This window comes from Triticum aestivum, chromosome 5A (assembly GCF_018294505.1).
Source record: "Triticum aestivum cultivar Chinese Spring chromosome 5A, IWGSC CS RefSeq v2.1, whole genome shotgun sequence".
Taxonomy (NCBI): Eukaryota; Viridiplantae; Streptophyta; class Magnoliopsida; order Poales; family Poaceae; genus Triticum; species Triticum aestivum.
In genome coordinates this window covers 321861328-321882390 of record NC_057806.1, presented here as the reverse complement: position 1 = coordinate 321882390, position 21063 = coordinate 321861328, and the positions used below count along the sequence as shown (strand labels likewise).

Genomic DNA, 21063 nt, shown 5'->3' with positions numbered 1-21063 from the left:
GCACCGAAAGCACATGAAGGTTTTATGCTTGGTTATGGAAAGGACTCGCACACCTACAGAGTCTTTAACAACGTTCTTCACAAAGTTGTTGAAACTGTAGATGTGTGGTTCGATGAAACTAATGGCTCGCAAAGAGAGCACCTACCTACTGTGATAGATGAACCAGCACCTGAGGAAACTATCAAGTTCAAGGCTACTAAGGATGTCATTCCTACTGAAGAATCTGCTGAAGAATTCATTCCAGAACATGAAGAACATCAAGCTAATGCACCTGAAGAAAATGGTGCTGAAGAAAACGCTGATCAAACTCTTCAACGACAACCAGCTCATCCTCGCATTGCAAAAGAAGTGCAAGTTGAAAAGATCATCAATGACATCAAAGCGCCAGGTCCTCTCACACGCTCAAAAGCTTCACATTTGTCTAACTTTTGTGGGTAGTATGCTTTTGTCTCTATTACAGAGCCCACTAAGGTAGATGAAGCATTTCTGGAGCCTGAGTGGATTCAAGCCATGCAAGAAGAATTACATCAGTTCGAGCTCAACAATGTATGGGAACTGGTCAAACGTCCAGATCCTCGCAAGCACAATATCATCGGCACAAAGTGGATCTACTGCAAAAAGCAAGATGAAAATGGCCTTGTTGTGAGGAATAAGGCACGGCTTGTAGCTCAAGGCTACACACAGGTTGAAGGAATTGATTTTGATGAAACTTTTGCACCTGTTGCTAGACTTGAGGCTATTCGCATATTACTTGCTTATGCTAACCATCATGATATCACTCTATATCAAATGGATGTGAAAAGTGCATTCCTCAATGGTAAGCTTGAGGAAGAAGTATATGTTGCTCAACCCCCAGGTTTTGAAGATCCAAAGAATCCTGACAAAGTCTTCAGACTCAACAAGGCCCTCTATGGCCTCAAGCAGGCCCACGGGCTTGGTATGATACTTTGAAGGAACTCTTCATGAAGAAAGGCTTCAAACCCGGTTCACTCGACCCTACTCTTTTCACTAAATCTTATGATGGAGAATTGTTTGTGTGCCAAGTATATGTTGATGATATTATCTTTGGCTGTACTGACCAACGTTATAGTGATGAATTTGCCTATATGATGAGTGAAGAATATCAAATGTCTAGTATGGGAGAGTTGAAATTTTTCTTAGGTCTTCAAATTCGTCAACAACACAATGGCATATTCATATCTCAGGAGAAATACCTCAAGGATGTACTGAGGAAGTTCGGCATGCAAGATTGCAAAGGCGTCAAAATTCCTATGCCCACAAATGGCCATATGTGCACTGATGAAAATGGTATTGACTTCGATCATAAGGTATACCGCTCCATGATAGGTTCCTTATTATACTTATGTGCATCTAGGCCAGATATAATGCTCAGAGTTTGCATGTGTGCCCGATTTCAAGCTGCACCGAAGGAATCACACCATAAGGTTGTGAAGCATATTCTTCGATATCTAGCTCACACACTAACACTTGGATTATGGCACCCCAAGGGCTCGGCTTTTGATCTTGTTGGATATTCTGACTCTGACTATGCTGGTGATCGTGTGGATCGCAAGTCAACATCTGGTACATGTCATTTCCTCGGACGATCTTTGGTCTGTTGGTCCTCGAAGAAACAGAACTGCATATCACTATCTACTGCTGAAGCTGAGTATGTGAAGACTAAAGAATAGCTAGTTTATATCTTCACAAAGCCCTTGGATGAGAAGAGATTTAGCAAGTTGCGGTGTGAGCTAAATATCCTAGAATCTTCGAATGTTCTGTGAAAAGGACACTCATCCTAATACTTATGCAAAATTGATGACTTAGATGTGCAACACATGAAGAAACGTTTTACTTCAATCAATGAAGAATGACACTCTTAGTGTGAAGAAATTAATGAAGAATTTGATTCTCAGAACCCTACGATAATTGTACGCGGTGTCTGAAATCATCATTCTTATACGGTGGGTCACGCCACCACCAAAAGTTGAAATTCCTCAAATTATTCATATTCTTCAACTTTGCATAGTCTTCACTGGTTCCGTTGTTTTTCTTCATTGTCTATATATATATATATATATATATATATATATATATATATATATATATATATGAGTTTATGTCCTCTACAGCATTCGCTTATTGCTATTTCTTCAAGTTGGTTCTCTGCTAAGTGAATGTGATCGGACCCTTTCCCTCTATGTTATACTCAACCCAATCTGTTCACAAATTCTTCATGTGCGTTCTATTTGAAACTTGTTCAAAATCTTCATGTGCGTTCTATTTGAAACTTGTTCAAAATCTTCACTGTGTCCTTGTCAGCTGAAGAAATTGCGAACGGAAATTTAAAACTAATCTTATCCAAATTTTTGGTTTTGCCGCTCAAACCGTTCCGCATCCCACGATAAATTTTTAATTCACCCACGATCTTACACGATCTCCACTACACAGTACGTGGGTGACACATGTCGTGCGAAGGAGAAGGGTCAGGGGCACGTTCGTCCCAAATCTTCGGGCGAACAGTTTTTCACTGCTACTATAAATACCCCCTCATCCCTTCCTCACTTCCTTTACTCCGCTCGATCTCTCTCTCCCACTCGAGCTTCCCAAACCCTAGCACCGCTGCTACTCCATCGTCGCCGGTGAGGAAGAGCTTCACTGCCTCGACCTCGTCGTCATCGTACTCGCGCCGACCGCAGAAATCTTCACCTCCGCCGCCGCAGTAGACGTCTTCCTCCGCCAAGTTAGGGCGTGGAAGATCTACACCGACAAACTCCACTGTTTCACCTCATTGTTCGTCGTGTTCTTCATTCAGGGTAATTAAAAGTTACTTTTACTGCCCTCTTTGATTCGAAGTTTCTCTACAAAATCTTCAAAGGTGTTTTAGTCTTCAAATCTACACACACTAAACACCTCACATGTCATCTGTTCTTGATTCATTTCTCTAAGCATCATTTTTCTTCAAGATTCCTCAATTGTGTGGATCTTCGATCTATACAAATCTGGAACCTAAGACAAAGATCGCTTAGTGAAAATCTTCAAGACTCATCTGGTCAAATTCCTCAAACTTGTTCTTTTTGAAAAACCTTCTGAGAACGCATATGACCTCTCCAAATTCCTCGCAACTATACTCTGTTCACAGGTACACATGTCCGCTGCTGAATCACTAGGTTCTCATCAACTTAACTCATTTGCAGCATTCCTCGAAGAAAAGTTGCATACTTCTTCAGAGAATTCAATTGTTCAAATTCCTCAACTGAAGAAAATGGCTGACGTAAGAAGCCACAGAAGGGAGGAAAGAGGCCTGAGGTAAATACAACGTTTGAAATACCTGATGACATATATGTTGGGTACTGCACACCTACTGAGGAAACCAAGAATGAGCGCAAAGTGCGCATTCAGAAGATAGAGAGGAGATGGGAAAGAGAATGGAGGGAGTACAGATATGTCACTCCTAAGTACATGAAGAAATTCGCACTCAATCCTCCATGCCCAAGAGCTCCATTGGCACCTGGCCAAATTGCTGATCCCACCAGCCTCAAGCATGGTGAGGACTATCCTAATGAATGGGCCAAGCGCCAAGCCAAGCTGGCCAAGCAAGCCAAAGAAGTAGTGAGGAAATTTAATGAAGACTCTGTTGTGGCTGCTGCTGCCTCTGCTGAGGCCTCTGTCAAGCCGAGGAAATCCATGCCTAAGAAGCCTGCTCGTAAGCCAAGTGCTTCACCAATAGTGCCCTCACGGCCAAGTTCCTCAGCTGCGCCCTCACGGCCAGACTCTTCAAAGTCCTCACGACCAATCCCTCAAGATGCTCCTTCAAAATCCTCAGCACTTCCTCCAAAGTCCTCAGTTGTTCCGACAAAGTCCTCAACACCTGCGCATCTGGCCTCGTGCCAAAGGACTGCAGGCATCTCCATTGCCTCTGGTGTCTCAACAAGCTCCTCAGCTGCACCAAATTCTTCATCTGGCCCCACTCTGCTGAAGACCAAGGCCACTGCTGGACGAGGTCCACGCCCAAGTCCTCAAAAGAAGCAAGTCGCTTTCCAAGTGCCACCTGAAGAAGATGAAGCTGATGATGATGAACTTGTAGAAATCATCAGAGACAGACAAGTTAGGGCCGCTAGAGCCAAAGGCACACCTGTGCCACTGCTTTTGGATCCCAAGCTGATCCTCGACTACATTGATCTCTGGCACAAGGACCCAAATACTCCTATGCCTGACTTCAAGCTGACGCCTGGTCAAAATCACATGCTGACTCATTTCATCCAAGAGGAGAAATGGAAATATGATCAGGCCAGGCAGATCAAGAAGGCCCAGTACAGAAAGGAGAAATATATGAAGAACAACGTTGTCACTATGACAACTGATGAACTTGTAAAAATCCAATCTGAAATCAAAACCCTCAGCGATGACTTCAATGCTTACTATGCTGATTGGCAAGGAGCCAAAGTTAGATTTGTAAAGATAACTGAATAGTTCACTTCACATGTTGCTGCCCCAACGCAACAGGAAATTCCTCAGGCTGAAGCATCTGCTCAACCGACTGAAGAACATGCCAGCACCGCTGATGACAATCAGGCTGCTGAAAAAAATGTGAGTTCCAGGGATGATGACTGCATTCCAGCCACCGAAGAAATTGCCAGGGCATCCACTAGTGGTGCGCCTGAAGAAACTGAAGAAATCAGCACAACTGCATCAGTTGTGCCTGAAGAAAATCAACCAGATTCCTCAGCTGCTCCTGCACCAACTTCAACTCCAATCCTTCCCTCTACATCAGATGTGAAGAAGACCAAGGCTACAGAGTGTGTTGCAGTGAATAAAAGGAAAGCATCAGCTGCTTCAGATTCTTCAGCTTCGAAGAAAATGAAGCCTATGACAAGTCCATTTGCACATACGATTGATATTGTTCCCATCTCAACCCAGGCCATCAAAGGACCTTGTTCCTTTTGATGAAGAATATGTGATCCCCAGCGGATCTGATGAAGAAACTCCTTCTGCTGCTTCGTCTAAACCGTTGGATGAAGAAATTGAAGTGGATGCGATCCCTTCAACACCTATCATCTCCTCGCCTATGCCTCAGTTCATAGCTGAAGAGGCTGGCGTTGAAGAAATGGAAGATGAAGATGTGGACATTGGCTGCTCCACACCCGTAATCAGTGATGAATTCTGGGAAAGTCAGCATCCAAACACTCCAATGTTCACCCCTCTACAGCAAATTCCTCAGTCCCCCACACAAACTGTTCACATGGGCTCTGAAGAAACTCATCCCACTGCATCTGTCCATGAGGAAATTCTAGCCACTAGCGCTGAAGAAACTGCTGCTGCTGAACAACCAACTACGCAGACTGCCACTGAGGAAGAACTAGAAATTTCTCAGCCTGAAGAACCTGCGATTGAGATTCCTGAGGTCGTGATGCAACTCACTGACACTCCTCTGCCAAAGCCAAAGGACCCATTCTCACACAAGCAAAATTTTAAGGCTGATGATTTCTTCGGCGAGCACGTATTCTTCGAAGATTATAACCCATATGACTCTGCTCACATTAGGAAGAGGCATTTCTAGACTGCTAGTCAAGCCAATTTCTATTCCTTAGTGCTGTTCAACAAGGAGAAGATTTTCTACCATGAGCATATTCCTCGCGTGGATATGGAATCTCTGCCGTGCTTCGCACCAGTCCTCAGTGTTCTTCACGACGCTGGACTGCTCAATTTTTGCTCTGACATCTGCGATTGGAATGAAGAACTGATTCTTCAATTCTATGCAACGCTGCACATCACCGGAAATGCTGAAGATGTGAATTCATGGGTGCTGGACTGGATGTCTGAAAACACTCACTACACTGCACCAGCCTCTGAATTGCTTCGTGCTCTACCACTCAGTCCTCCCCTTGAAGAAGCTCGCTGCATCTACAGTGAACCTGAGCTCACACATCATTACATGCAAGTGCTGATGAAGCCTTTGAAACCAGGTCAGGCACCACGAACAAAATTCCTCGTGAAGGAATTGATGTATGTGCCCAAAACGGTCTATCGTATTCTTACGAGGACAATCAGTCCTATCAAAGGCCACGACTCATCTGATGAGGAAATTGTTGGCATCATGAAGAATCTGATATTCAACATCGTTCATGGCATTCCTGTCAACTATCACGATTTCTTCATGAGGACTATGGCCAATGTTGCACTGTCTCCGTTTGAGCTGAAGCCTTATGCACCTTGGATCATGAGATTCCTCGGGACAAGGTCTTCACTCAACTACAAAGCTGATTTCCAGAATCATCTTAACTACTTGCCCCCAATTGAAGTCCTCAAGCAGACATATTCGTCAGTTGATGGAAAGGGCAAGGCACCAGCTGTAATTGATGAAGGCATTCGTCCATTGGATGGTCAGTTTCGCAAAGCTGCATCTTATTCCACCAATGATGACTCTGCCACACATGACTCTGCCAATGCTCCCAAGTCCACTCCTCAAGCCACTGCTCCGCGCGTGATGATAGACCGTGAACTTCTGCTTAGTCTTCACCAGAAGGTGGATCGAAATCACAAATGGGTTAAGCGTCAGTTTGGTTCACTTCTTCACAACATGACTGCCACACACAATGCAGTGAAGAAAAACCACTACTACCTCCATCAAGTCTTCAGTCGCACCTGGGCAATCCTGTCACATCTGTATGGTGAAGAAGATCTGAAGAACATGGGTCTTAATGAAGATTTTGACTGGTCTGCACCTCCACCGAAGAAATTCAAGAAGGTCAAGGTTCCTTCTCTGGTGGCCAGCTCATATTCTTCATTGCGCGACACTGATGAACATGAAGATTTAGACGACACTGCGGCAGGCCCTACATCAACCAACGACCCCAACAACGCTGGCGCTCCTTCATCAACTTGATTATCTTCAGGGGTGTTAGTCCTCAGTTTCAATCCTTTTGGTCATTTGATGACAAAGGGGGAGAAATTTGAGTTAGTCTTCAAGCGGGTCTATTTTATCGCCCATATACAATGTTTTTTTTTGCTAAGTTACAACTCTCGTTCTTCTGAAACTTTATTGGATCGAGTTGTAATCTTAAACCCGATGGTGCTCTGATACTTTTGATGCACTGTGCTCTGATACTCTTGATGCATGCTTATTCCTCGTTAATATTATTGCATGCATGCTGAATTTCATCAGGCACCATATTTCTTCATGCATTTCAAATTCTTCATATTATATGTTAAATGCGTGTATGAATTACAAGATATAGGGGGAGATCTCCATGATTCAACTCTTCAAGTGTGCGTTGCTTCAAAAGCAAATTCCTCACTATGCACATCTTCAGGGGGAGTTCTTCTATATCTTGCAATCAAATTCCTCAATATCAGTATTTACACTTCATATGGTTATCCTCATTGAAAACTTAACCTATATTGTCATCAATCACCAAAAAGGGGGAGATTGTAAGTGCATCTAGTGCCCCTTAGTGATTTTGGTGTATTGAAGACTTATAGGTTAAGGGACTAATGCGTGTGTGAGTGTACACAGGTCTATAAGTCTATGAGGAGTTTGATATTTACAGGAAAAGTCGACCCCTAAAAATGAATATCTTCGACTGAAGATTTTGGTATTTCTGAAGACTTTCATGAAGACTTTGAAAGTGAAGAAATTGGTGTGTCCGTGAAGACTTGATATTCATGCGAGGAATATGAAGCTTGAAGACTTTCGTTTTCATAGTTTTGTTTTTCTCTTTTTTTAGTCATAGGAAACACCGTACTGTTAAAGGGGGTCGAGGAAATACTAAGGAAAAATTTCCATGTGATGCTCAACTCAAAATCCTACACCTACCAATCCCTTCGAGTGAAGCCATTGAAAATCTCATACAGTTCAGTCAATTTCTTCAGTGACAGAGACGAAGTTCTTCTGGTCTCTGAGGAATTTGTCCTGACTAAGGAGTTAGGAATTCGCCAGTGCGGATTGCCTACACAGTGAGGAACATGATAGCCCTGAGGATTTTGCCACTCAAAATTCCGACCGTTGTTGTGCTATGCGCCAGCTGTTCCAAAATATCTATCCACCTAACGGTCATATCATTGAAGGGCATTTATGTCTTATCATGTCAGGCTGCTCCCTAGGCTATAAATAGCCGCCCCCTACAACCACTAGCTGGTTGAGGCTGCTCCGAGAGAAACTGACACTTGTCATTTGAGAGCAACCCATCCTCCGAGGACTTTGAGCGAAAATCATCAAGTGAGGAAAAACCAGGAACCCAAAACCCAAACACCTACAAACCCCAAGTGATTGAGCATCACTGAAGAGATTGATCCTGAGTGGATCCGACGCTTGTTACCTTTGAAGACTGTGCTTCTTCCAGACGGTTAGGCGTCATGGTCTAGAGCATCCAAGAGGAATTGTGGATCGTCGGGTGACCAAGTTTGTGAAGATTTGGAAGTCGCCTGAAGACTTACCACGAGTGATTGGACGAGGTCTGTGTGACCTTAGTTCAAGGAGAATACGGTGAGGACTGGGTGTCTTGGACTAAGTGTCCTTGACTGGGTGTCTGGGACTGTGTGTCCTCGAGTTTAAATACTCAGCCGCTCCAACCAGACGTACAGCTGAGACAGCAGTTGGAACTGGTCTACCAAATCATTGTCTTCACCGAGCTTACTGGTTCTATTTCCTCAACTCTTTCATTTCCTCATGACTGTGTTGTATGTTTGTTCATATCTGTGTTTGAAGACTTTTACTGAAGACTTTCTCAATTTCCTCAGTTCAATTTCTTCAGTCTGTTTGTCTTCATCATGTGTTGTCCTGTGATTACGCTTCCTGTACTCTGTGCCTGTCTTTAGTTCATCCTGATGACTATGCTTGTATTCTGTTGTGTTTACTTTTGAGTACTTATTCCGCTGCTAGTAGTTCTTCGCTAAGGAATTTCCTCACCGGCAAATTCCTCAGTGAAGAATTTCATAAAAATCGCCTATTCACCCCCCCTCTAGTCGATATAACGCACTTTCAATTGAAGAACTCTGTCAATGACACTATCATCAGGAAGATTAACTCCCAGCTGAGTCAAGTGGTTGTGGTACCGAGACATTCTGAGTATATGTTCACTGATAGAACTATTCTCCTCCATTTTGCAGTTGTAGAACTTATTGGAGACTTCATATCTCTCAATCCGGGCATTTGCTTGAAATATTAACTTCAACTCCTGGAACATCTCATATGCTCTGTGACGTTTAAAACATCATTGAAGTCCCGGTTCTAAGCTGTAAAGCATGGCATACTGAACTATCGAGTAGTCATCAGCTTTGCTCTGCCAGACGTTCTTAACGTTGTCAACAGCATCTGCAGCAGGCTTGTCACCCAGTAGTGCTTCCAGGACGTAATTCTTCTGTGCAGCAATGAGGATAGTCGTCAAGTTACGGACCCAGCCCGTGTAATTACTACCATCATCTTTCAACTTCTCTTTCTCTAGGAACACATTAAAATTTAACGGAATAACAGCACCGGCCATCTATCTACAACAACATAGACATGTAAAATACTATCAGGTACTAAGTTCATGATAAATTATAGTTCAATTAACCATATTACTTAAGAACTCCCACTTAGATAGACATCCCTCTAATCATCTAAGTGACCACGTGATCCATATCAACTAAACCATGTCCGATCATCACGTGAGATGGAGTAGTTTTCAATGGTGAACATCATTATGTTGATCATATCTACTATATGATTCACGCTCGACCTTTCGGTCTCAGTGTTCCGAGGCCATATCTGCATATGCTAGGCTCGCAAAGTTTAACCCGAGTATTCTGCTTGTGCAAAACTGGCTTGCACCCATTGTATGCGAACGTAGAGCTTATCACACCCGATCATCACGTGGTGTCTCGGCACGATGAACTGTAGCAACGGTGCATACTCAGGGAGAACACTTATACCTTGAAATTTAGTGAGAGATCATCTTATAATGCTACCGCCGTACTAAGAAAAATAAGATGCATAAAGGATAAACATCACATGCAATCAAATGAGTGATATGATATGGCCATCATCATCTTGTGCCTTTTAATCTCCATCTTCAAAGCACCATCATGATCACCATCATCACCGGCTTGACACCTTGATCTCTATCGAAGCATCGTTGTCATCTCGCCAACTATTGCTTCTACGACTATCGCTACCGCTTAGTGATAAATTAAAGCAATTACATTGCGATTGCATTTCATACAATAAAACGACAACCATGTGGCTCCTGCCAGTTGCCGATAACTGTGTTACAAAACAGGATCATCTCATACAACAATATATATAATCACGTCTTGACCATATCACATCACAACATGCCCTGCAAAAACAAGTTAGATGTCCTCTACTTTGTTGTTGCAAGTTTTACGTGGCTGCTAACCGTTCTTACCTACGCATCAAAACCACAACGTAGTATAGTGGTTGCTTTTTGATCTTCAGAAAGAACCATGTTCATTGAAACCGATTCAAATAAAGTTGGAGAAACAAACACCCACTAGCCACCTGTGTGCGAAGCACGTCGGTAGAACCAGTCTCGCATAAGCATACGCGTAATGTCAGTCTGAGCCGCTTCATCCAACAATACCGCTGAATCAAGAATCAACTAGTGACGGCAAGCAATATGTATATGCTCACGCCCACAACTCATTTGCATTCTACTCGTGCATATAACATCTACGCATAGACCTGGCTCGGATGCCATTGTTGGGGAACGCAGTAATTTCAAAAAAAATCCTACGCACACGCAAGATCCATCCAGGTGATGCATAGCAACGATAGGGCAGAGTATTGTCCACGTACCCTCGTAGACCGTAAGCGGAAGCGTTATGACAACGCGGTTTATGTAGTCGTACATCTTCACGATCCGATCGATCCTAGCACCGAAGGTACGGCACCTCCGCGATCTGCACACGTTCAGCTCAGTGCCGTCCCATGAACTCTAGATCCAGCTGAGGTCGAGGGAGAGTTTCGTCAGCATGACGGCGTGATGACGGTGATGATGAAGATACCGACGCAGGGCTTCGCCTAAGCTCTACAACGATATGACCGAGGTGGAAATCTGTGGAGGGGCACCGCACACGGCTAAACAATCAACTTGTGTGTCTATGGGGTACCCCCTCCCCCATATATAAAGGATTGGAGGAGGGGGAGGGTCGACCCTCTCATGGCGCGCCCAAGGGGGAGTCCTACTCCCGGTGGGAGTAGGATTCTCCCTTCCTAGTTGGAGTAGGAGAGAAAAGAAGGGGGAGAGAGAGGAAAGGAAAGAGGGGGCCGGGCCCCCACCCAATTTGGATTGGGCTTGGGGGGCGCGCCCTCCACCCTGGCCACCTCCTCCTCTATCCCACGAAGGCCCAATAAGGCCCATTGACTCCCTCGGGGGTTCCGGTAACCCCCCGGTACCCCGGTAAATGCCCGAACTCATCTGGAACCCTTCCGATGTCCAAACATAGCCTTCCAATGTATTGATCTTTATGTCTCGATCATTTCGAGACTCCTCGTCATGTCCGTGATCATCTCTGGGACTCCGAACTACCTTCGGTGCATCAAAACACATAAACTCATAATACCGATTGTCACCGAACGTTAAGCGTGCAGACCCTACAGGTTCGAGAACTATGCAGACATGACCGAGACTCACTTCCAGTCAATAACCACTAGCGGAACCTAGATGCTCATATTGGTTCCTAAATATTCTACGAAGATCTTTATCAGTCAAACCGCATAACAACATACGTTGTTCCCTTTGTCATCGGTATGTTGCTTGCCCGAGATTCGATCGTTGGTATCTCAATACCTAGTTCAATCTCGTTACCGGAAAGTCTCTTTACTCGTTACGTAATGCAACATCCCGTAACTAACTCATTAGTCACATTGCTTGCTGTTATCTCCTGAGCACTGCGTTGGTTTTCTCTTGAAGAGGAAAGGGTGATGCAGCAAAGTAGCGTAAGTATTTCCCTCAGTTTTTGAGAACCAAGGTATCAATCCAGTAGGAGGCCACACGCAAGTCCCTCATACCTACACAAACAAATAAGAACCTCACAACCAATGCGATAAAGGGGTTGTCAAGCCCTTCACGGTCAACTTACGAGAGTGAGATCTGATAGAGATAATAATGATAAGGTAAATATTTTTGGTATTTTTATGATATAGATTGAAAGTAAAGATTGCAAAATAAAATAGATTGGAAACTTATATGATGGAAAATAGACCCGGGGGCCATAGGTTTCACTAGTGGCTTCTCTCAAGATAGCATACGTATTACGGTGGGTGAACAAATTACTGTCAAGCAATTGATAGAAAAGTGAATAATTATGAGAATATCTAGGCATGATCATGTATATAGTCATCACATCCGTGACAAGTAGACCGACTCCTGCCTGCATCTACTACTATTGCTCCACACATCGACCGCTATCCAGCATGCATCTAGAGTATTAAGTTCATAAGAACAGAGTAACGCATTAGGTAAGATGACATGATGTAGAGGGATAAACTCAAGCAATATGATATAAACCCCATCTTTTTACACTCGATGGCAACAATACAATATGTGTCGTTTCCCTTTCTGTCACTGGGATCGAGCACCGCAAGATTGAACCCAAAGATAAGCACTTCTCCCATTGCAAGAAAGATCAATCTAGTAGGCCAAACCGAACTGATAATTCGAAGAGACTTGCAAAGATAACCAATCATGCATAAAAGATTTCAGAGAAGAATCAAATATTGTTCATAGATAGACTTGATCATAAACCCACAATTCATCGGATCTCGACAAACACACCGCAAAAAGAGTTACATCGAATAGATCTCCAAGAAGATCGAGGAGAACTTTGTATTGAGATTCAAAGAGAGAGAGAAGAAGCCATCTAGCTAATAACTATGGACCCGAAGGTCTGAAGTAAACTACTCACACATCATCGTAGGGGCCATGGAGTTGATGTAGAGGCCCTCCGTGATCGTTGCCCCCTCCGGCGGAGCTCTGAAAAAGGCCCCAAGATGGGATCTCTTGAGTACAGAAGGTTGCGGCGGTGGAAATAGGGTTTTGTGGTGCTCCTGGATGTTTTCAGGGTATATGAGTGTATATAGGAGGAAGAAGTAGGTCGGTTGAGCCACGAGGGGGGAGGGCGCACCCAGGAGGGTAGGCGCACCCCCCCTGCCTCATGGACTCCTCGTCTGTTTCTTGACGTCAACTCCAGGTCCTCTGGATCACGTTTGTTCCAAAAATCATGTTCCCGAAGGTTTCATTCCGTTTGGATTCCGTTTGATATTCCTTTTCTGCGAAACACTGAAATAGGCAAAAAAACAGCAATTTGCACTGGGCCTTGGGTTAATAGGTTAGTCCCAAAAATAATATAAAAGTGTAAAATAAAGCCCATTAACATCCAAAACAGATAATATAATAGCATGGAACAATCAAAAATTATAGATACATTGGAGTCATATCACTTGCAAGGCTTATAGTGATGTGCATTACTGAGAGGGCCCAGAGATACCTCTCCGATACACGGAGTGACAAATCCTAATCTCGATCTATGCCGACTCAACAAACACCATCGGAGACACCTGTAGAGCATCTTTATAGTCACCCAGTTACGTTGTGACGTTTGATAGCACACTAAGTGTTCCTCCGGTATTCGGGAGTTGCATAATCTCATAATCATAGGAACATGTATAAGTTATGAACAAAGCAATAGCAACAAACTAAACGATTATCGTGCTAAGCTAACGGATGGATCAAGTCAATCACATCATTCTCTAATGATGTGATCCCGTTAATCAAATGACAACTCATGTCAATGGTTAGGAAACTTAATCATCTTTGATTAACGAGCTAATCAAGTAGAGGCATACTAGTGACACTTAGTTTGTCTATGTATTCACACATGTACTAAGTTTTCGGTTAATACAATTCTAGCATGAATAATAAACATTTATCATGATATAAGGAAATATAAATAACAACTTTATTATTGCCTCTAGGGCATATTTCCTTCAGCTTTCGCTTTCGGTCTACGAGGATACGTGGACACACTCTCCCCTTCTCGTTGCTATGCATCTCCTAAATAGATCTTGCGTGAGCATAGAATTTTTTTAAAAAATTGCATGCTACGTTCCCCAACAATAGGTCGGCCACCCGAGGACCCCCTAGTCCAGGACTCCCTCAGCGACGTCCATCTCCCCAACAACTGGCACCTGACGGCAGACCGGGTGCCCGTGCCGTTGACCTCGGTGAGCGGCCGTGCCCGCCTGTCGCTGGACCTCGTCAATAGCGCCAGGTATGCCGTCGATTCCCCGCTCTCGAACACATGATTCCGGGACGAGAACGACCTTTGCGGCAATCCTATTTTGTCGGTCGTGCTTCGAACCCACCACGGGCGTGCTTTGCCAGCCGCGTACGCGCTCCTAGCCCGCCCCAGTCGCGCGGTCATGCGTGGGTGTGCGGGCTAACACCGACGCCCTCTCCCTCGCCGTCCCCGCAACCACCACCTCCCACCATGTCCACCAAGGATAAGAAGGGGGAGCTGGTGAGGAGAGTGTTTGAGGACTCTATTCGGGAGCACGACCGCGCCGAATGGGAGGGCCTCGACGAGATGGTGGCTTTGTCGGCCACCGACGACGTTACCATCCTGGACCTGCAGCTCAAGGAGGAGGCCATGGAGGAGGTGTTCGAGAAGCCACCCGTCGCGGCCTTGGTGGGGCAGTCCTGGACTGGATGGAGACGGTGCCCTGCATTCCGGAGTATGTGTCCATGCCGCCCGAGTGGGTGGGCGCTGACTGCCACGGCCAGAAGTGGTGCGGGCGTGTCCCGCCTGGCAGCCGCCGCAGGGGCCGCCTGCCCACCTATGGCAGCCACCGCCCTGCATCGACCTCACCACGGATGATGGAAGACGGCCACGGCGGCGACGCCGTAAATCTAGTTTTGTGTTTTTTAAAATATAATTTCAAGTTTAGTTTGAATGTGTGACCTTAAGACTTTGTGGATCGTTTTTTTATATTCACAATGTCTATATAGGCCAAAATTTACGCGGACAAAAATTTGAGATGCGGCAGCCGGTTGGACGCACCAACGGCCGGACGACCGCATCCGGGCACGCATATCCGTTCTACCGGTGCAAACATAATCCGGACAAAACGGACATCTGATTTGCTCCCGCGTGTTGGAATTGGCCTAATAACTAGTGCATGTTCCAAAAGACAGAATCCTGAGATGCCCAAGAGGAGATCCGTCTGTGGACGTCAACGGTGGACTTGGAGCTGGCCGTGATGTCCGCCTCCATGACCCCCATCCTGGTACGGTTGGGCGTGGAAACATGATGACACCGCGATACCAACAGAACGGGAGGATCGCTGGTACCGGTTGGAGCGTGGAAACACGGGAGCGATCATCAGCTGAGTAAGTGCTGGACGTGTGTCAGCTTACCTATGTCAATTCTGGGGCAGGATTGATTCTCCTCTTCCTGAGATCATTTGGCATATCAAGGTTCCACCAAGAATAAGATTCTTCAGTTGGCTCTTTGTACAGGGCAAATGTTTGACTGCGGACAACCTTGCGAAGCGAGGTTGGCCTCACAACCCGATCTGTCAATTATGCCACTTAGGGTGGGAGGATGGTCTGCACCTTGTATCTAGCTGCCCCTTCACGGCTGGTATTTGGGGCTATTGCCTGGCGATATATAATTTTCCATTCAACCTCTTACCTATTGCTCATACTGGCTCTATATTGGACTGATGGTTAAAGGCTCTGGATCGTACAGGCAGGAAAAAGGACCTATCATCACTTATAATGACGGTGTCCTGGCAGGTTTGGAAAGAAAGAAACAGCCGCATATTCAACAACAAGGCAAACCACTTCCTGAAGGTCGCTGAGAACATTATCAATGAGCTGAATTCTTGGAGAATCGCTGGATTCAAAGGAGCACAATGGACAGGCGCGAGATAATTTCTTTCTTTCTTTCTTTCTTTTTCTAGTGTACATTTGTATAGCTTTTCCTTCCCCTTTCTGGCCTTCAGCCGTCCTGAACCTTGACATGTATTTCTTGGGGTGTCTCATCCTATCTTAATGAATGAAATCAGCACAATGCTGTTTTTCGTCAAAAAAAAAAAAAAGTGCTGGACGTGTACGGGCAACGGAACTGGAGGACTAATTGGCGCGCCCCGTCGGGCGACGACGGCGACCACGACGCGTTGCCCGCCCAAAGCGCGGCCATTTATTTCGTCCCTGCCCAGCCCTGCGTAGTGGGGGTCGTGTCAGTTCGCTTCGCGCTCCTTGTCGCCGGTCTGGTTGGTTGGTGCGGCGCCGCCCATGGCGAGCCAACCCTGTGATGTTCCCGTCAGTATTCAATTCCCAACGCCCAGCCATACACCCAACCGTTGGAGTACACTATGTGAGACTCCTGTGAAGACCATCAACAACCACTCCGATGTGATCGTGTAGTACATGTTTTTTTCTTTTCTTTCGTTGGGATCGTGTAGAATCACTAGGCTGTGTGCTATCGGTGTGCTCGATCCGCCTCCCCGTTTCACGCGTGCTGTAAAAGGAAAATTATAACTACATCCTTAAAAGCAAAATATTTGTAGTTTTCACACAGAAACGATATTTTGCGTACATGGAAACAACTCAGAAAAATCGATTCGCATTTGCACTAGTAGCCGTGTTTAGAAGCAGTATAAAAGTCGTCATCCGGGCATTGATATCCTTCCATCCCCACCGGAAAATCGAATCAAACCACCCCCACCTCCGCACGCACGCACGCTCGCCGCCACTCCAAGTTTGCAACCCCCTCGATCTCTCTCAGCATCCCGAGCCCGCCCCAACCAATGGCGTCCACCAACGGCTACGGCAGCGTCACCGGCGGCGGCCTCCCCACGCACACGGCCACCTCCAAGCCGCCCGTCGACGACCCGCGCCACCAGAAGCAGCGCCTGCGCCGGCGCCGCGGCTGCCTCTGCTGCGCGTGCCTGGCCGTCACCCTCGTCCTCATCGCCGTCGTGCTCCTGATCCTCTTCCTCACCGTGCTCCGCGTGCGGGACCCGACGACGCGGCTCGTCTCCACGCGCCTCATCGGCGTGGCCCCGCGCCTCACCTTCCCGGCGCTCAGCATCCAGCTCAACGTCACCCTCCTCATCACGGTGTCCGTGCACAACCCCAACCCGGCCTCCTTCTCCTTCCCCACGGGCGGCCACACGGACCTCACCTACCGCGGCGCCCACGTCGGCGACGCCGAGATCGACCCCGGCCGCGTCCCCAGTAAGGGGGACGCGGACGTGAAGCTGGCGCTGACGCTGCAGGCGGAGCGGTTCGCCGGGGACCTGGCGCAGCTGGTCGCGGACGTGGAGGCCGGATCGCTGCCGCTGGAGGCCAGCACCAGGATCCCCGGGCGGGTGGCGGTGTTCGGCGTGTTCAAGCGCCACGCCGTCGCCTACTCCGACTGCAGCTTCGTCTTCGGCGTCGCGGAGCTGGGCGTCCGCAGCCAGGAGTGTCGCGACCACACCAAGCTCTGATCCTCCCCTTCGTTTCGTCCGTCCGTCCGCTCGACGATAGTTGTCCGTCTCCGCCGCGGGCGTCGCCGGAGATGGAGGCGAGGAGGAGACCTTTTTTGTGCCGTGTTCGTTTGATACGCACGGCACGTGTGGGTGGGGCCGGCGACATCGTTGTCATCACGGAGAGAAGAGAAAAGGGTGAGGTGTTTCTGGAATTTCCGATGACGCTTCATCATCATTTCATCAGTATAGTACTCCTACTGCTGTAGTTAGTCTCGGCCTTGGGTAGAATTAATTTGTCTTTTTAGCTGTTTCCAGTGCTGGGTTTGGTCTTGCGATTTTGATGGAATTTTCTTGTACAGAGACAGACAGGGTGGATTGATTAGTATACACGGATATGTCTTGCTCTTATTGTTCATCACATCATCATCATCACATCATGTGTCTAGATTCTTGCTTTGAGCGCACGAATCCTAAGCACGACCTCATCCTATATTATGCTTATATAGCTTGCTGTTACGGGGTCGCTTCGAGGCCTTCCCCGAGCACTTGATCCTCTGATTACTCTCTATATATAATCCTTAAAGCCAAGCCACCTGTCACCTGTGCTGAAAGTAATTTTCAGGTTACAACATCGTGGATTCGTGATGCCACCAAATATGTCGGCAAATACAGGTCAAACATACAAGCAGTGAAAAATAAACCCTGTGTGTAGTCCTTTTTCCTCTGATCAATGAAAGCTCCCCTTTTCCTCGCGAAGGGAACGAAAAAGGGTATCAAAGGCAAGGACAAATCGAGGCCGTCAGCCAATCCATCTGAAGCTCTATCTGACGGCTAAAATTAACAGGAAGAGCAGCCATCACTAATCGTGACAGGACAGCACAATTAATAAGGCAGATGAATTACAGCTCAGCACAATTAACACCAGTACGCCAGCAACTCACCCTACACCAGTCGCATCAAACCAAGCCAAGCCATGTTCGATTTCGCCACTGCATCATTTCGGTGTCAAGGTGCAAAGATAAAAAGCTAAGCAAGGATGAATCTGCAACAGTTCCTTCAGTTCAAGGCAAGCACAGAGAGACAACAAGCTATTTTTCAAGATTTACAAAACGCTAGGCCGAAAGCCCACAAGGCACATGAGCCGGTACTACTACATCAATGATCAATCAGGGCAGTAAGACTGGGCTTAGCTAAAACCAAAGGAAAACTAAACATAGATTTTACATGTATAACTTAATCAAGGCTGCTTCCTACTCAACCATCACCGCTAGCTCTGTACAGCTTCAGAGTTAGCAAAGTCACCACGCTGACATGCCTCTGTAGGATGCCGCACCAAGACCATGTTCCCCAAGGATGGGGACAGGCTCAGCTCTTATTGTCTTCAGCGAAAAGAGTCTTGGGGCTGACCGAACCGAAGTCGAGCTTCCGGCAGATGCCCGGGCTGAGCTTGATCATCTTCAGAGATGGCCGCAGAGGAGCGTCCGGGCAGGTGTCCGCGATGCCGGTGAGCAGAGGCTTTGATTCAGGGGTCTTGTAGCTTTCAGGTGGGATGGCAGCATCTATCAGAACAGCCTCGCCGTCTCCGGTTGCCTCCAGCGCTTGGTTTGAGATGATCAGATCAAGAAACATCTTGCAGATCCCCTGGAGATACAGATCTTCCTCCTCTGAATCATCAAACTCAAAGCTTAACCTCTTGACTGGGAAGTCATCAGATTCAAAGATGAGCTTTCTGCGGGAGAGGGTCTCTACTCCCCTAACCACGTTCTTCTTCGGCGCACCGCAGAGCGCCTCCTCTGGTCCTGGAGCAAAGGGGTCAAAGATGTTTCCCCTTGGTGTTTGACAACCCAGTGAAATACTTTCATCTGAAACCTTGCTAGAGATGGACATTTCTAGTGCAACCACATTCAGAGTGGTTGCCTCAGCAACATTACCCTCATTATTCTCAAGATCACAAACTGTGCCAAGGGATTCTACATCTTCCTTATTTCCCAAGGGAAATTGCAGACGAACTTCTTCACCGGCACTCTTGTCCAGCACTTCTACAACTGTGGAATCGCATTCCACGACCTCTGAGACTTCAGTATCGCTGTTATCCAACACCACATGATCAACTGCGGGTAGTGCGGATTCAGCCCCCGCCATGTGGAGAAGTGGTTTATTCCAAAACTAAATGGTATACTCAAACAGAGTATACTACTCCCCCAGACTTCAGTATCAAAACCTGCAACAGAGAAAAGGTCAGTATAACGGTAGATACTAACATAAAGTACTCAATAAATAACAAAAGACATTTTACAGAACTACACAACAAAAAGGAGTGCAAAAGGATCCTGCCACTCGGTAAAATATTTAAAGGTTGGACAATTTCAGAATAAACAGGGGCCTAGTCACAAAAGAAGTGACAGCGGCAGCAGCAGAACATACAATTGGAACAGGACGCTTTCAGAAGTCAGATTACAACATTACGTCATCTTATTAATGCAAAGACGTGCTCCAGGCCATATGTGCTTTAGATTAAAAAAACATTACATCATCTAAGAAGACAAAATTACATCATCCTGCAAAAAAAATCTAAGAAAAAATTAAGCTGATCTGCAACTATGCTTCATATACATTACAGAATCGATGAAGATATATGGATTACGCGTAGACGGGAGCCGCACAGCAATTGGCGGCATGCTAATAACCACCGTAACCCAGATTAGTAATTCGACAAACCAAAAGTATTTCAGAAACACGCATCCCTAATTTCGCAATACATGAAGAATTGCACGGTCGTGCAGATGCTACGACAAATCAACGCCTAGCAGTTACCTCGCGAACGCCTAATAGCAACTTATCAATCGGAGAGAACAATTGCATACACGATAGATTGGACCGCGGAACAGGCAAAATGAGGAGCACCGGAACCAGATCTGCGACGGGAAAGGGCACGATACCTGTTTCTATCTTGATTCAGCCGAAGATTGGTCGCCGATTAACATCCCCGAGATCCCCCCAGCACTCCCAGCTTGGCTCGACGAGGGATGGACGGACGGAGAAGAGAGGGAGGGCGTCGGTTGGCGGCGCTGCTTCGGTGGAGGCGGAGGGCGGTGGGGGCAGCTGCGGCGCGGATCGAGGGAGACAGAGGAGATGGAGAGGAGCAATGGGGAACTGGGGAGGGAACCCTAGAATTCCGTTATTTATACACGCGCCAGAGAATTCCCGCGCCAATATTTTTATGCCAAGATTTTCGATGCGCGCCAAAAGCATGTTTCCTTTTTGGCTTTTTAATCTTGCCAAACGGAGCGTTCGTGCATTTTTATTTTTATTTTTGCGGGCAGCAGCGTTCGTGCATATCCTCTGTCAAGGGTTCAAGGAACAGCTGGATTACAGGTGCGATTTTAATTTCGCCCGTATTTTCGTTTTTCTTAGCGCCAAAGATTTTGGCGAGCTGCTGCCGTGTGGCCCCGCCTGGTCCGGCCCTGCGGGTGACATTATGGGTCACTCCATATTTTTTTACAATCATATCTAATTAAGGTCTAATTAGTTAGGATTGTAAAAAACATATGGAGTGGCGATTCTGAGAGAAGCTGGGGAGG

General features: G+C 46.4%; 2 protein-coding genes across 2 annotated transcripts; one reads left to right on the top strand and one right to left on the bottom strand.

Annotated features, from left to right (window-relative positions):
• Nucleotides 1-16682: 16682 nt before the first annotated feature.
• On the top strand, nucleotides 16683-17897 carry LOC123103148 (uncharacterized). The gene has a single exon (XM_044524642.1). The coding sequence runs from the start codon at nucleotides 16817-16819 to the stop codon at nucleotides 17498-17500; it is 684 nt and encodes a 227-aa protein (XP_044380577.1). The 5' UTR covers nucleotides 16683-16816; the 3' UTR covers nucleotides 17501-17897.
• Nucleotides 17898-18557: 660 nt separating this feature from the next.
• LOC123103147 (uncharacterized) lies at nucleotides 18558-20684 on the bottom strand. The gene is made up of 2 exons (XM_044524641.1): nucleotides 20422-20684; nucleotides 18558-19703 (listed from the first exon to the last, which is right to left on the bottom strand). Exon 2 carries the CDS (start codon nucleotides 19622-19624, stop codon nucleotides 18848-18850), a length of 777 nt encoding a protein of 258 aa, XP_044380576.1. The 5' UTR covers nucleotides 19625-19703; nucleotides 20422-20684; the 3' UTR covers nucleotides 18558-18847.
• Nucleotides 20685-21063: the final 379 nt, after the last annotated feature.